Below are 16,821 nucleotides of genomic sequence, written 5' to 3' on the forward strand. Positions count from 1 at the left end.
CTTCTTCAACGGGCGATTTTTCGATGTACCATTTAAACGGCTTTGAATTCTTCTTTGTTTGTTTGCCTAAAGTCAAAATTTTTGTCTTTTCTTTGTTTATTTCTAAGTTGTTCTTCGATATATAGCTGCCCAAGTTGTCGAGTTGCCTTTGAAGTCCAATTTCGGTTTGGTCTAAAAGGATAATGTCGTCGGCATATAAAAGGCGAGTCACAGGTGTAGACCCGATTTTCGGAGGAAAAGATCTTGTCTCATCCGAATGGGCTTTGAGGTCGCCCAAAAAGGAGATGAATAGGGCCGGGGCCAGTGGGCAGCCCTGTTTCACGCCTCTAAGGGTCGAGATTTCATCAGAAAGCCTTCCTGCTTGGTCCAGCTTGACCCTGATCGATGTCTTGTCGTGGAAAGCCTTTATTGGGTCAAGGATGTTAGGTGGACAATTCCATTTGCCTAGTTTTGACCAGAGCAGATTTCTGTCAATTTGGTCGAACGCTTGGGTTAGATCAATAAAGGCAGCATATACCTTTCCGAGACTTTGCGTTGATCTTGCTTTTATAATGCTTAGGGCCATGATGTTCGCTGTGGTCCCTGAGTTTTTCAAGAAGCCTGTTTGAAGTGGGTCTCTGCACGGTGCTGTTTTTGCCCATGATTGGAAGCTCCTTAGAAGAAATGAGCTGTAAAGTTTCCCAATTGTGTCCAGAAGTGCTATAGGACGATAATTTCTTGGGTCAGTTCTGTCTCCTTTTTTGTAGATTGGAGCAATCACTGCGGTGCGCCAAGAGTTAGGAATCGATCTTGTAGCGCTGCAGTTTTTGAATACCTGCTCTATGAAGTTAGCCCATTTCTCTGGATGATTTTTTAGGTCGATATTAGTTATTCCATCTGGTCCAGGTGCTCTGGACGATTTCAGACGCTTAATGGCCAGTATGATGTCTTCTTTATCAGAAAAATCTTCCCATGCGGTTTGGTCTGTCTCTGTCAACGAATCTTCTGTGACTTGACTGGGAATTTGGAAAATGTTGGCAAAGTGTGCTTTCCATTTTTCTTCTGGGACATTGTTTAGACCTTTTGCGATTTCTCCTTCATTAAAGTTTCTTATTAATTGCCAGAAGGCGCCCGAGTTTTTGTTAGCCAGTTTTCTGAGCATTTCTTCAGAGTCCTGTTGGTATAGGAAAATTCTTCGAAAGCGTACCCAAGATTTGTACTTTTTTTGTTCTTTTAAATAGAGGATTCTGAGATCTTCTGAGATTGATTGTGCTGCCAATTTCTTTAGCTTTCTCAAGGTGGAACGTTTTGATGCTAATTCCTTGTCGTAGATGTGAGTGGGATTCTGTATGAGTTTTCGGGCTTGCCTTCTGGGGATCACGAAGGGAATCAGTAAGGGTTGGTAGTCAATAGGTTTTAATGACTCATTATTACCCCGTAGACAGTGGTTTTTGTAGCTTCTGGACAGTTCCTCTATTCGGTTGGCAGTGAGTCTTAGGCGGTTTCCTTGAGTGTTTGATTCGATATGTTCTGACATAGTCGTTTTTTCTTCTCCTCCCGTGGGCCATACAATTTGCAAAATGTTGTGATCACTCGCCTCTGTCCTTAAAACCTCAAAAGATGAGATTCGGCGGAGCATCTCCTCTGTGACATATATGTAGTCAATTGTCCCATTCAGGGTGCCCCTTTCCCAGGTTGGGATGTGGACCTTCGGCGGAAGTGAGTGGTCAGTGTTTCGAAGATTTCTTGAAGTCATAAGTGATTCCCATTTCATTCCGCGAGATTCCGCCTGGCTTTTTGGACGTGGTGATGTAGATCTTGAGGGATCGGTCGGACATTTGGCGTTTAAATCTCCACTTACAATTATTAGTGGGCTATTTTGAGTTGCTATTATATTGTCTAGCTCTCTTTCAATAGATTCAATGAAGATTTTGTCCGAGATGGCTTGTGGATTCCAGTAGACCGTAATAACAGTTATCACAAGAGAGGTTAAGGTTTGGGTCTTTCTGTCTAGTTGGTCCCACTTTATTGAGACTGCAAGGTAGGATTGGGTTGCTGCCAGCTTCTTCTGTATTGATAGGCCTGAGCCCGATTTGACTGCCACAAGTAGCCCAAATGATGGGCGGCCCAAGCGACCTTTCTTGGCCGGTGAGATTTCAACTGCGAAGCCATCAATTGTCGGGGGGGTGGTAAGCCAGGTTTCTTGGAGAGCGATGATATCGAAAGTTCCAAGGTTTATAGCTCCAGGTTTAGTAAGATGGTTAAAGCCCCTAGTGTTCCAAGACATCATTTTGAGTGAACGTGGCTGGAGGTCATGGGGGAGACTTTTTGTTTTCGGACTCGCATCTGCTTTGTTGAGGTCCGCCTTGATGCTAGACGGCTTTTGTTGCTATTTATTTGTTTGCCCAGACGTTGATTTCGGGAACCATGCTAGTAGCTGTTTAAACGGGGCAAAATTTGGTAAATTGCTTTTAGGTTCTGATTGATTCGTAGCACTGCCAACCAATTTTCGTTCCGCCCTATCTCTCGTGGGCGACAAGGTTCTTTTCTTGGTTTGCACTCTTTCTTCTAGTCTTTCATTGGCTCTATAAGAGACTTTATCTTCTGATTTGCTAGTTGTAGAGCCTTAAAGGTTAATATAATAAACATTACAAAATAAACAATTTAAACAGATAAACAGCAAAACTATTAACTCACTGTAAGCATAAGTGATCAAAATGCATTCATTCTACTTGAAAATCAATACAATTATGTTTAATAATCTACTGGTGCTACCATAGTGATATTATTTGCATTTCAGAGGAAGGAAGGAGCAAATAAGCGAACGCTTATAATAACATATTTCTCACCTGCCTATTAGTCATATGTTTCCTCATTCGTTAAAACGTGTCTTCCCTCTTTTAACTGTGCCATGTAGGAACTTTGACAATGCCCTTGGTACTGAGATTGCCCACATAAGAAAAAATCAAAGCCAGCCGGCATTGCGGAAATCCTTTGTTTCTCAGAATGGGCAGTAAAATCTCCGAAGAAAAAAGTTATTGGGACCAAACAATACATAATGGAACATAGTCTCGAGGAAGGTGGGGCAAAAAGGACATAACCTCTCTTCAGCTCCAGAGTTATACCAAATACCAAGCACCAGTTACGATGTTCACTTTTAAAGTGAGCACTGGTTAATAAAATGCGCTGATGAGTAATTTAAATATGGGACCATAGTGTCTGGGGCTGACAGCATCTTTATGTAATCTTTTGGCTGCTTTTGTCATTTCCTTATTCAGACTAATGGCTGAAAATCCAAACAACAGTGTTTTCTGTCCTTTAATAGCTTTTCTTCCCTATGAGTATGTCTAACATTATCTGCAATCAACGTTCATACTTTATAGCTAAAGCTAATTCTTTTCTCTGCTTGTGTTCTAGATTCAGATGAATCGCCAGTGGCCAGGGAAAGGAATGTGATAGTACATACAAACACAGACTTAGCCAGTTCTGTGGGACGGAGATCCGGCACCCGGGACTCTGAATGCCAGACTGAAGAGATTCTCATTGCTGCGCCTTCGAGACGAAGAATTAGAGCCCAGAGGGGTCAGAGTGCCGTGGCAGCACTCTCCCATTCTGCTGGAAACATTGTTGCGTTGGCTGATGGTGGCGACCATATGTTTACTACTGTAGTGTCCAGCCGCATTCGATCACGCAGTCTTCCTCGAGAAGGTGCTCGAAACAGTGATGAGGATCACACTCTTGGTGCTAAAACATCGATTTATGAAGCAGAAGACTACTTGCCAAACTCTGAAAGTGACCTGGATAAGGGCAAAGATAACATCATCGACCAAGGTCTTAAAGACCACCAGCCTGTTGGCCTGACTTGCTCTCAGCACCATCACAGCCCACAGCTAAACCTTCACGAGAGAGGGCGATCAAGGCTCTCAAGGATGGCAGATTCGGGGAGCTGCGAGATTTCTTCAAATTCGGATACCTTTGGGAGCCCCATTCACTCTTTCTCAACTTCAGGTGTCCTGAGCAGTCACATGGATCAAAAAGATGACCACCAGTCCTCCAGTGGGAATTGGAGTGGAAGCAGCTCAACCTGTCCTTCTCAGACATCGGAAACAATTCCACCTGCTGCCTCTCCACCACTTACTGGCTCCTCACACTGTGACTCAGAACTATCCTTGAACACTGGTCCCAATACCGGAGAAGACTCCAACATATTTATCTCAGAACAGTACGATGATCCCATGGACAAGATTAGAGGTCACCGGGCAAGCTCCTTTACTTCTACAGTTGCTGATTTACTTGATGACCCAAATAACAGCAATACAAGCGATAGTGAATGGAACTACCTTCATCATCATCATGATGCCTCATGCCGCCGGGACTTTAGCCCGGTCCGATCAAAGGCAGACAGCTTAGATTGCCCGAGTTTTACCAGTATGGCCACGTATGACAGTTTTCTAGAAAAGTCTCCATCTGAAAAAGCAGACACTGTTTCCCATTTCTCTGTGGATACCGAAGGGTACTATACCTCCATGCACTTTGACTGTGGTCTTAATGGTGGTAAGAGTTATGTTTGCAACTATGCAGCCTTGGGACCTGGTGGAGGTCATAACACAAGTGGAGCTTCCAGTCTTACAAACTGCATTTGGCGGGATTACGTCGACCACAGAAGGCAGGAAAGACAGAGCATCTCTCTTAAGAAACCAAAGGCCAAGCCAGCCCCACCAAAACGCAGTTCATCTTTGAGGAAATCTGATATCCACACAGATGTTCCTGAAAAGACAGAACCAAAGATAAGCATTGGGCAGCACATGTCTCACATTTCCAGGGAAATGAAGCTGCCACTTGAGCTTTCTAACGCACCTTCAAGAGTGGACATTTCGAGGCTGTCCAGCCAAAAGGAACATTTGTGGGTCAATCAGGAGGACAATCACACTCCAGAAACCCCTTCCTACAAAGAGGAAGGTGCTGAACAATCTCACTATGCAGATCTCTGGCTTCTTAATGACTTGAAATCGAATGATCCTTACAGGTCTTTATCGAACTCAAGCACTGCTACGGGTACTACAGTCATTGAATGCATTAAGTCGCCAGAAAGTTCAGAATCCCAGACTTCACCAGCCACCTCCAGAGCTACCAGCCCATCCCTTCCTTCGGTGGAAAATGAATTCAAATTATCTTCCCCAGAAAAACTGGCCGGGTTGGCCTCGCCATCCAGCGGCTACTCAAGCCAGTCAGAAACACCCACATCATCTTTCCCAACATCTTTCTTTTCTGGGCCCTTGTCTCCAGGGGGCAGTAAAAGGAAGCCTAAGGTGCCAGAAAGGAAGTCGTCACTCCAGCAATCTTCTTCAAAGAATGGAAATGTAACCTTAAGCAAAGAACTAGAACTTCCAATTATACCTCCTACTCATCTTGACCTAAGTGCTCTTCATGTCTTAAATAGACCATTTCCTCACAGGCCCCAGCTGCATGCTTTCCATCACGCAAAGCAGAACTTACAATCAGAAACAATGAACTTGAACCCCAAGCCAACCCTTGCTATCACACCTTCTGTTCTGAAATCTGTGCAACTCAAATCAATCAAGAAGCGTGAAGAACTCAAACAAAAAGACACCAACACTGATTTTCTCTGTGGACAAGAGGCCAGCCTTATGGAGGAAGATTATTCTATTAGTAAATGTAAGCCACCTGCTGTTGCCAGGAAACCAATATCACGTCAATTCTCAATTGAAGAAGCAATCCCCTTCATTGACGCTTCCCCTTTTGAGGCAGTTTTAGATAACTTGAATTCCGAGAAGGGTTCCATTTTGCAAGGACAAAGTGTTTACACTAACATAATGGAAGCCGCCTCCAATGAGGTTACTTTAGAAGTTCCATCGTTGAAGGACCGATTGTGCATAGCCCCTCTACAAAGGACAGAGCAAAGGGAAGACTCTGAATCCATTCAGGAAACAGACGCCATGATCAAGTACGACAGTGGGTTATTTTATAAAGGTAAAATCCCAGAGCATTTACAAACTCAACATGAAATTCCGGCCGACTGTTGCCAGGTACTGGAGTCCATAGACGGAGCCATATCCCATATGGAGTCACACTCCAGCTCAGCTGGCGTTTCTTACCAGCTTGACTTGAGCCAACATTCTACAAAAGTGCCTGGGAATACAAGCGAACATGAACCAGAGATCTCAACTGTAAATGCTCTCAGTGAAAAATGTTTAGAGCAGGAAAACATTCAAGCATCAGGTGTTCTGACCAAAAGTGCCTCTGATGACAGCATGACAGAGGAGACGCAGGAAAGCCTGGATGATACTTCTTGGAAAGGTTAGTGTGTCTCTATTCTGTGATACAAACTGTTAACTAACATTTGATAGTACTCCATAAGCACCTGTCCAATACATTGACACTTGGTTCATGCATGACATGTTTTGATTAAATAATTGCAGTATTTAACAGGAAGGGCATCTTTGTGTAAACTATCACCCCTAACCCATCTTATGGCCCTGGCATGTATCACATGGTGCAGTATGCTAGGGTGATATCTACAGCAACACATGACCACAGAATGGAATCGCACACGCATCACAAACCAATTTAACTTTGTTGTGCCCCACACAATCCCACGGCAGCATGTTGTGAAATTGAATATGTCGGACAGCCATACCAGCATTTTGCATGGAATGTTATTTCTTTATTTTTACATTTGTATCGCACACTAAACTCAGAGGTATCAAGTGAGCACCAAGATTACATCATTTGTAACAGAATTGTTTGGAACTTCTTTTACTAATGTAAGACTTCTTATTTACTCTTTCCTGTCTTTGTGTTTGATGTCTTGAAAATATATGTTTTGGTTAAAATTGTGTCTATCTGCTGGCAATAGATGTTTGTAATTCAGCTGTTGATATTATTTGCAACAGAAAAACTTCTCAGCCCTGACTAAGAGAACTGCTGGAAACATGTGCTGGCTACTTTGTTAAAATTCTGGGGGGCTATTTTGTTAAAGTTCTTGTAACTATTTCGGTAAATAATTTTCTCAGTAACCTGTGGACTATGTTATAAAACATTTTATGATACTTTTGGAAATATTTTGTTTGAATTTATATGTTTGTAATAACACAATTCACTTTATGTGTTTCAAGAAAATTGTTTACTTAAACTCCATTGAGAGGCACACCTTGAAACTATATATGCATTTATTGCAATGGGTTAATATGTGTCAACCTGTGATGCCGGATCTATTCACGGTTGACGTACTCTTGGTGAATTCCCGGCCCCAAGCAGCTTCAGGGCTTTTGCAGATTCAATGAATGACTGTGCCTCGGCTGGCGAAGTGAAGAAGTGGGCGAGGCCACCAAACTGGAATGTATGCTTCAATGGGTTTTCCTCAGGAGCTGCTTGATAGCGTCAAAGGATTTCCGTGAAGCTTGTACTGGTTGTGAGAAGTCCGGGTGGATTCATAATTTTCCAGCTTAAAAACACAGCACCCCCTTCGGCCTGCCCAGCTTAAGGATAAAATCCCTATCCCTGTAGTTGGGCAGTCTCACAATTATTTTTATTAGGCATTCAGTTAAAAATACAAACTTTTGATACGAATGAATTTTTCCCAAAAACATATATAAGGCAAGAGCAATATCCATGCCTCTTTCCATTTAGGTCTACCTCCTCTGTCATGTTAGAGTCCGATTAATTTATAGTATTCCTCCATCCTCATGTTCATTCGTCGCTCTTGGCTCTATGTTTGTATCTCACTTTGTTTATCTTTTCCCATGTCTAGAGACACGGCTTCTAACTTGGCTAAGGTCACTTCCAGGAATACACCGAGCACTCTTGTGCTTTTTGGTCTGTTGCACCATAAATTGCATCCCATCATCGGTCGCAGTCCAATTCACATCCAGATGGTAAATTGTCGTGCAGCAACCTTATTCTTTCTGGCCTTAGTTCTTTGCAGAATAACATTAGATGTTGTAAAGACTTGTCTTCTGATCCACACAGATGGCATCTGCTGTCATTAATTATACCATACTTGAGTAGGTTCATTTTGGTTCTTGTTATGTTTAACCTGAATTTCAAGATTATGTCTCTGTGTTTTGGATTTGGAGAATTTTTTTAATATCTTGGTCTGATCCCCGGGAGACCAGTTAGGTTCTTCGAGAGGGTATGTGCCTTTGAATTTGCTCGTGTGGATTCTGTTTCCGCCCAGTACACATTCATGAGTAGAAGCTTTACCTTTTGCGGGTTGTCACATAGTAGCGCTGGCTTCACATTTATGGATGTCAGAATTTGAGTACACTTGTCTCGCCCTAGTGCCAATGGACAGTATTCCCCTCCTTCACTTCCTGCTTTGATGATGGCATACTGGGGAGGACAGGAGGCTAAGTCAAGTTTTCTGAAAGTGGTTAGTGCTTTCCAAACAATTTGGCAGTGCAATGAATGCAAGCCTAGTTTGTGTCGCATGACACCCATTGGAACTGATCTCTGCAATCTCAGAACTCTCTTCCAAAAGGATCCCTCGAGTTTATCACAGGTCTTCCATGCAATTTTTAATCCTGTGTCACCAGCATATGTTATCGTGGGTACTACTTTTAGATTATAGAAATCTATAGTTGGCTGCAAAGAGAATTTTCCAAATGTTCTCAATACGTTAAAGCTTGTGCAGTTAGTTGATTCATTTTCAGTTGTAGATTCTCTATCCAGGGCTTTTTACCTCCATCTGCACTAATCATAATACCCAGATATTTTGTCACTTTTGTTAGTGTTACAGTCTTGTCTCAGATGCACCATCTGTATGGCTTTTTTACTTTTTCTTTAGGTTTTTTGATGATAAGAATTTCTGATTTTTCTATGTTTATTTTCTGATAATTTTGCTCGACATTTACTCAGAGTGCATCCATTTTACGCTGTAGGGCAATTGGCGTTCTATCCAGCAGAATCAAATTGTCCGCGTATGACAGGTGGCCCACTGGGCATCCGTTTATTGTCGGCGAACATGATGTGGTGGTCTCAAATGTGTCCTTAATGTCTAGGATGAAATAATTGTACAAGACTTAGGCCAGGGGGCACCCCTGTTTAAGCCCCCCTTTTAGTTGGTATTTCTCTTGTAAGATTGCCAGCCTGTTCCAGACGCACTTGCAAAGACGTTCCGGTACGTAAAGAAGTTATGATTGCTGCTAGAAGATCTTCAGGACAGCCATTTTGGCATAATTATGCTCATAGAATATCCCGGTCCACTCTGGTGAAGGCGCCGCAATGTCGATACAAGCTATAAAGAGCTTTTCATTTTCCTTTAGAGTAGTCATTTTCAATAAGCTGATTAGAAAAAGATTTAGGCCACAGGCTACTTTCTCGACAAAACCCGCTTGTCTCGGGTCGTAATTACCACTGGTCTTTATCCATTCCTTTAGACGTTTCAGTAGGATTCCAGCATACACCTTTCCCAGAATGTCTAGAAGGGAGATTGGGCAGTAGTTTTCTGGTTTTGTTCTATCCCCCTTCTTAAAGATCGTTACTACCACCGCCTTCCTCCATGAATCAGGTACCTTTCTGTGCTGGTTGATTCTGGTAAAGAGGTAAAAGCAGAAATGTGTCCATAGGTCCGGGGCGTCCTTTACATTCGTAATGCTGTCGGGCCCCGGAGCCCTGGATAAGCTCACTTTTGTTATTAGGAGCTTTATTTCGATCCTACTGAACTCTATGGAGCAGGGTTTGTTTGAAAAGGTCTCCTTTGTTACTGGGTTTGTTAAGATGTTATGACTGTAGATTTGCACAAAGTATTCCACCCAAGTGCTCTCTTGTATTGGATTTAGCAGGGGGATTCCATGATTACCTGCTTTGTTGTTTACATGGGACCAGAAGAACTTGGCGTTTTTGGTGTTTAAGACCATTAACATATGCTCAGAGTCTTTTTGGTATAGGTGTGCTCGATGCGACTTCACCCAGTTGCAAAGTTTTTGTTTTAGGACTTTCTTTTTATTCAGTCTGGTGATAAGCGGCTCGTGCTTTAGATGCCTTAATGCTGCGGCCAGTTGTTTCTCTTTTCCGCTATCCCAGCTACAGGTTTATGTATACCATTATATGTGGGTTTGTTTTTCCCATGATGGATTTCCCATTAAGGCAAACAAACACGACTCTTAGTCAACGCTCAGGGCTGGAAGAGCATGCCATTTCCTTATTGCTGTGGCCAGGGCAGGGAGGGATTTTGGGCTTATTTACAATCTATTGCGCCCGTTATTAAGCTCTACCTTTTGTATACACTGCTTCTTGTTTCTGTTTGCTTGTTCATTTTTGGCTTAGCTTGGAGCACGTTAAGATTAGTGGTCTGTGCTCACTTTGTGAGAATGACAGGATCCTTAATGAGGCCACTCTTTCAAAAGTTGGTGCATCGACAAAAAAATAGTCCAGGGTGGCAGTTGCTCTGTTAGAAGCCCATGTTTTGGCTTCTTTTTCATCACCATCTACTTGTCCATTGACCATAAATATGTCTCTAATTTTTGTTTCAGCTAGCCACTTGTTTGTTCGAGTTTTCTTCTTTGTTGTGGGACAGGTTTTATCATCCTTTCTTGAAGTTCCTATGCAATCGATATTTACATCTCCACAGATGATTATGCTTGGTTCTTCAAATTCTGCTCTCAAATCATCAATGCACTTCATGATTAGTTGTAAGAAGCTCCGACCTTCATTTGATTTGGAATTCCAATAAACGATGATAGCTTGCACATCGTTAAATGGCTGTACATGTTTTTCATGTAATATTATGTCTATTTGTATCAAGATCGATGGGTTTGTTACTCTCAGGACTTTCCCAGGTATGTTGTTCTTTATGAACTAAGTAGGCCAGCCGACGGTCTCCCTTTAAAAGCCTTGTTTAGGTATCCAGTGAATCCATCTAGTATTGGTGTTTCATAAAGCCAGGATTCTTGTATGCATGTCACGTCTGAGTCTATTAATTCTGGGTCTAGATGTTAAAAAAGATGTTTAAATCAGTGGGTATTCCATAGGGCTATATTCCAGCCTTTCTTGGAGATTGCATTTTCGGTGTAATTTATAGCAGGCGGTGCCAAGGTCGCAGCTAGCCAATTCCATGATGTTTCCAATCCTAGTCTTGTTTCCAGGTGATCTGTTTTTGCGCTAGGCGTTGTAGGTTTTTCGATGGCCTACCTTTATTGATGATGCACAAAGCTTCTGGTCCCCGGACAATTGTTGGTGATATTCTCACTGGTTTGTCAGAGTTTTCTTCGTCCCTTTGTATGCAAGGTGTTTGCTCTGTCTTCCAGGACGTTTTGAAGTTAGTTCTTTTCCTTGGCAATGGTGTTTGCTCTTAGGTACATGGTTTGAGGTCGAAACCCAGAGCTCGGAGTTCATCTATGGCTGTTCTTAATACATTTATGGCTGCTTGCGTTGTAATGTGGATGCACATTTTTTCATTTTCCGATTCCTTGGGGAAGGCCACGATCTTGATGTCCTTATGCTCTATTACTATGAGTCGAGGGACGCTGTGCAAGAGTATCATTAGATTCAAGCGATTCATGATCAGATCATCATCTGCCTTTAGAACTCGTTCTAAAAGGACTTTATGTGAGGCGTTATCGGCCTCAGATAAATTCCTTACTGGGCGTGCCTGTGTTCGCTGCCACTGATTTTCTACTTGGTTTGGCTCAGTCTATCATGTTTTGAGTGCCCGATTATTTTTTCCATCAAGGTATATTTTAGATGTTCTTTTGTCGCCTTGACCTCCACCAAAGTTCGCCTTGTGTCTAGGGTTTCAATGTGGGGGAATTTGTCAACTGTTTTTTTCATGGGCATCTTCTATTTCTGAGTCCATTATAGTGATGTTACTGGCACCATCGGACTCCATTTCAGGGTGGTCAAAATCTTCATACATAGATAGTTGTAGTAATGCTACAACTTCCCTCTCGCAGGCTTCACTTGTTGCAGCAGTTTGGAGCAAGGTTATCTCTATCCGTCTTTCCTCGTCACATTGACTCTTTGCCAGTTTTGACAGAACCTCTTTTCCTTTTACCGTCAATGGCACATAGTTCTGTGTTTGTTCAAATATTGGTCTAAGGTTTTGGATAAAGTTTTGTGTACTCCCACTCGCCATTGATTTACCTTATGGTTGCTTCTTTGCCTTTTTACGCTATCCATTTGGAACTTTTCGCATAGCTCCGAGGTCCTTTGCTTTAGGATCCAGAGAGACATCCGAGTCAAAAATGGAGAAAACGTCTTTATTTAGTACTGTGTTTCTTTTTGTTGTCATGTCAGACTGGGTTAATTTTGTCGAGGCGTTTCTGTCCTGGTTAGGGCTGCGTTCTTCTATGATCGATAAACAGCCATGCTCAATCTTTTTTGAAAAGACTGAAGCCTGCGCAGGCCTTTCTGAAACTGAAGTATTTCTTTCCAGATTTATTGTTGAGACTGGTGCCGTGGTGGAAAGCATCTCAACTTGTGACGGTGTGCGGTTTTCAAGTTCATCTGGTGTTGTTTGGTCATGAATGCTTGCCTTATAGTTTTCCAGATTTTGAGTTCTTAATAACTTGACAGGGTCTCTGAAGCAGGCCGTGAAGGATCTTTTGTCTTCTCTTGCCTCTTCTTTAAAATTAATTACTGTTTTGAGGATGATGTTTTCCGATTCTTTCTCTCATGCTCTTTTCCCCCTCGTTGCCTCAATATGTGCTTCGATAAATGTTAATTTCGATTGCATCAGGGCTAGAATTGTCGTCTGATCTTTGTAATTGTCTGCAGTACTTCATATAGTTTGAGAAATGGAGCAACTGTTATTGCTACCATTGACGCCAGGGCTGCTTGTAAATTAGCACATTGTTCTTCCTGCAGAAGCCCACTCTCTCTTCGATTGTTTTGTGTTAGAATAATACCTCTTAGGTGATTTTTCGTTTTTATCCCAAAGTTTTTTCAGTCGATGTCTGTAACGCAGAGTATTTACTCTGGGAAAATCTTCAGAGTCTTCTTTGGAGAAGGAGCTTGATTTTTCTTTCCTACTTCTGGTATTTAATTGCCTTTTGCTGTTTTTCCAGTCATGCGGATTCCCAGTTGTAACCAACACATGGTTTTGGGCCGTCCGTTTCTCCATCTACTGTTCATTTGACCTTTTTCCCAGGCGCCATCAGGAGGATGGACTTGTCAGTTTCGACTTCTGCGATTACACACTTTCCTCCTCTTATTGGAGGTATGTAGTTTTAGCACTTTGTTGACTGCGGGGAACCGCAATCAGTGCTCGAGCATTGTCACAGGAATGTTGCCCTATCCTGGTTGGGTTCTCTTGGTCGTATCCTGGGGTCCCCCGCATGTCTGGTTCGCTCTCCATTTTCGGAGCTGCAGTTTTTGCTCCGGGCGGGGTATGCTTTGACTTTTTATCCCACTGTCCGATGCTTTTTTTCTCTTATGACCACATGTATTGGATCACTTATGGTGTTCTCTACCGCCAATAATTTCTCTGGGTCAGGCTCTTTGTTTTTACTATTGTACTGTCTATTGCGTCCCATTCTCGTAATGATGTATCTGAGTACTCATTTACTGACGTTCCAAGCACTGTTTCCTTCGGTGCTTTGGTACGGCTTTTGATGTCCTTTTCAAAGTGAAGTGTTTGTTTTTGAGCATCAACTTTATTGGTCTGGTGTGCGCCAGTCATATCCGCACATGCGCTTCTTTGCTTTTGAGGGGGAGGATGGCTACAATCAGGCACAGCTCTGGGTTGCTTCAGTGCATCCTGTATCTCTCCTGGGAGGCTTTCCTCACTGTTATTTTGGGAGCGTGTCGTGCTCTCCACTGTGTCAAGCCTCTCCCCCCTACCCTACAGACTCAACGAGTCGAGCCCTGAATCCTGATCAGAGGCGGGGAATCGACCACACGCTGTCTCTCCAGAGGCGCATTGAACGCGAGGGAGAGGAGGGCGAAAGAGGAGAAGACGCACGGCAAGCCAAAGGCTCTCTCAGGTAAGCGGACGGAAGAGTTTGATTGTGAGAGGTACCTTCAGGATCTTCCAGATTTTCAGCCTCTTGGTCTTGATCTTGATCTTTTTCTTCCCACTCTTGCAAGTTTTCGTGTGGCGCAGCTTGATTTACCATAGGTCTTAGACGCCCACTAGCTCCCTCAAAATGAGCGGTGTCTCTGGATTCTTCTGAGGTTACGTACTTCAAACAACTCTGTGTGCACGGAGGGAGTCTGGAGTCGTGTGATGGCGTTGATCCATGGCACAATCTGCACAGTCAGCACCCCTCTGCTAACACTCTGCCAACACTTTGCGATGCTCCAAGTCAGGAGTGAGGTATTCGTAAATTGGGCATGCCTCCAAACAAAGGTCAGGGAAAAAATACCAGAATCACTGGAATCACGGCAAAAAGTGAAAAACGCTGCTGCTTCCTCCATGTACTGCCATATTCTGCCAACACTACGCAACGCTCCGTTTCGGGAGTGAGGTATTTGTAAGTTGGGCCTGCTTCCAAACAAAAGCCAGGGAAAAAATACTGGAATCATAGCAAAAAGTGAAAAATGCTGCTGCTTCCTCCACATACTGCCACACTCTGCTGAATCTAAGTGATTTGGCAGCGGCAGAAACTACCACGGCCGAAACGTTCGCATGAGAAAGGTGCGAACTACCAAAAGTTTGCACCTTTCTCATGAGAACACACATACATACTCACACCCACACACACAACACACCCATAACACCCCCCCACACCCTCAGCACACCCCCAACATAAACAAACCCCACTTACCTTCATTATCACACTGGGTTCCTGCAGCACCAGTTCCCTTTCACTTCCGTGATCCGAAACCGGCGCTGCAGGATCCTTTTCTTTTCTTTTTTATTTTTTTTTTTAAACGGAAGGCTGCAGGGGTGTCCCCCGCAGCCCCCGCTCACTATACCATAAAGCATAAAGTATAGTGAGCGGGGCGATGCGGAGGTCACCCCCGCAGCATCCGTTTTTTTTACAATGCTACCACCAAAGGTCTGAACTTTTGGTGTTCGAACCTTTAGTGGTAGCATTTTTAGAACTTTTGTCATTGCGCCCTCGCAGCCCCCGCTTATTCTTTTTTTTTTTTAGTCGGAAGGCTGCGGGGGTGTCCCCCGCAGTACCCGCTTACTATACCATGAAGTATACCATGAAGTATAGTGAGCGGGGCGATGCGGAGGACACACCAGCAGCCCTCGTTTTTTTTTTTTTTACAATGCTACCACCAAAGGTCCGAACTTTTGGTGTTCGAACCTTTGGGGGTAGCATTTTTAGAACTTTTGGTCATTGCGACCATTTTAATGTCGGTCAAATCGGCCTATACCCACTCTGCCAACACTCGGCGACACTCCGCGTTGGGAGTGAGGTATTTGTAAGTTGGGCCTGCCTCCAAAAAAAGGCCAGGGAAAAATACTGGAATCACTGGAATCATGGCAAAACGTGAAAAACGCTGCTGCTTCCTCCACGTACTGCCACACTCTGCCAACACTCTATCTCACAATGATTGTACATGGGGGGGCATGGGTTTAGGCCCAGGTTGCAATGCTCTATGGGCTCTTTCAACCAGAAAATTGGAGGTCTCAACATATGCTCAACAAATGTATCCATAGGGCCAGAAGGAGCACACTCCGGTACTCCCACAATACATTATTATGCCTGGATCTGGATTCGTGGTCTTTGTATTTATACTTGATGGTCATCAATTCCTTCTTAAGGCTTGTCAGGTCTGCTCCCAGCATGTCAACTGTATCATCACTTTCATTGATCCTGGTCTCTGCATGGGTGATGGAGCCGCTTTCTTTCCTGTGCTTGGTGCACAGAGAGTTTAAGTTGGATATAGGGTCATCAACTTTGGAATTGACCGAGGCAAATCCACTTTGCATGGTCTCCATTATTGTGTCAAGTCCGTTCTGCGCACTTGCTCTATTCACCCCCTTTGGGATGACGCCTGGGAGTGGGTTTATTAGGTGTGTTCTTAAAGGAGATCATAGAGCGCTTTTTCTTGCTTGACCCCCTTGGTCATGCCCGGAGTAGCCAAGTGGAGCACCAGGGGTAATATCGGATCGGGGGGGGGGGGTGGCAATCAATGTAAGCGAGTGATGACTGCAGACCTACCAGCAAGTAGGGATAAGTCACTGAAAATAAATGCCCAGTCCACGCCCCCAGATCACAGCACAGTCAGCCACAAAAATGGCCACTGCATTTTTTATATGGTGGTATATGGCAGTGAAGCAAAGAAGAGTCACAATGTGCACATTTTTCCACCTATGTGCAAGTAGCTGGTACAGTAGGGAGGATGCAAACAACGGATTCATGTGCTGTGACAAGGAGAGCACCACCGCAGGGGCAAGGAACTCCCATCTCCTCACCCGATGAAGCACCAGTAGGTACCCGCAGGACTGGGCGGCTGCTCCAGTCCGCCAGCCAGATGCCAGGCAATGGCAGAAGAATGAGGTACAGCGTAAGCACACTGTGTGCAAACGGGTGCCACCGCAATCCAGTGCGAAGTACAGGGGAACGCTGAAGCCGGAGTCCAGCCAACAGAGTGAAGGCTGTTGGGGCGTGGGGTGAGAACTATCGCACTACAGGTGGAGATCACAGCGGTCACAGGACCCCCGCAGGCAGTTGTGCGAACCATCAACAGGTCCTTCACCCCTCCCCGCTGTCACAGATATAGGGGGGGGGCAGATATATGGGGGAGCAGGCAGAGGTTCCAGTTCGATCGCTGTGGGGCGAGTGAATCACTGAACAACTGCAAGGCATTTCATAGAAAACAGGCTTCCCTCTGCACAGAGAACTGGGCAGGATTTTAGTAGGATGCCAGAGCACCATTACTGTGCAGCCATCTTGGCTGTAGATCAGCAGCACCCGATTATGG

General features: G+C 44.0%; 1 protein-coding gene across 3 annotated transcripts in view; it reads left to right on the forward strand.

Moving 5' to 3' along the window:
* The window catches only part of NHS (NHS actin remodeling regulator), a 588,432-nt gene that overhangs the window by 508,739 nt on the left and 62,872 nt on the right, over positions 1-16,821 (forward strand). For all 3 annotated transcript variants that reach the window (XM_069636816.1, XM_069636817.1, XM_069636818.1), the window contains one exon: positions 3,397-6,297. In XM_069636816.1, coding sequence (XP_069492917.1) covers positions 3,397-6,297 — 2,901 coding nt within the window. The remainder of the gene's footprint in view (positions 1-3,396; positions 6,298-16,821) is intronic.

The sequence above is a fragment of the Ambystoma mexicanum genome, chromosome 7p (assembly GCF_040938575.1).
Source record: "Ambystoma mexicanum isolate Mex_15411 chromosome 7p, UKY_AmexF1_1, whole genome shotgun sequence".
Classification (NCBI taxonomy): Eukaryota; Metazoa; Chordata; class Amphibia; order Caudata; family Ambystomatidae; genus Ambystoma; species Ambystoma mexicanum.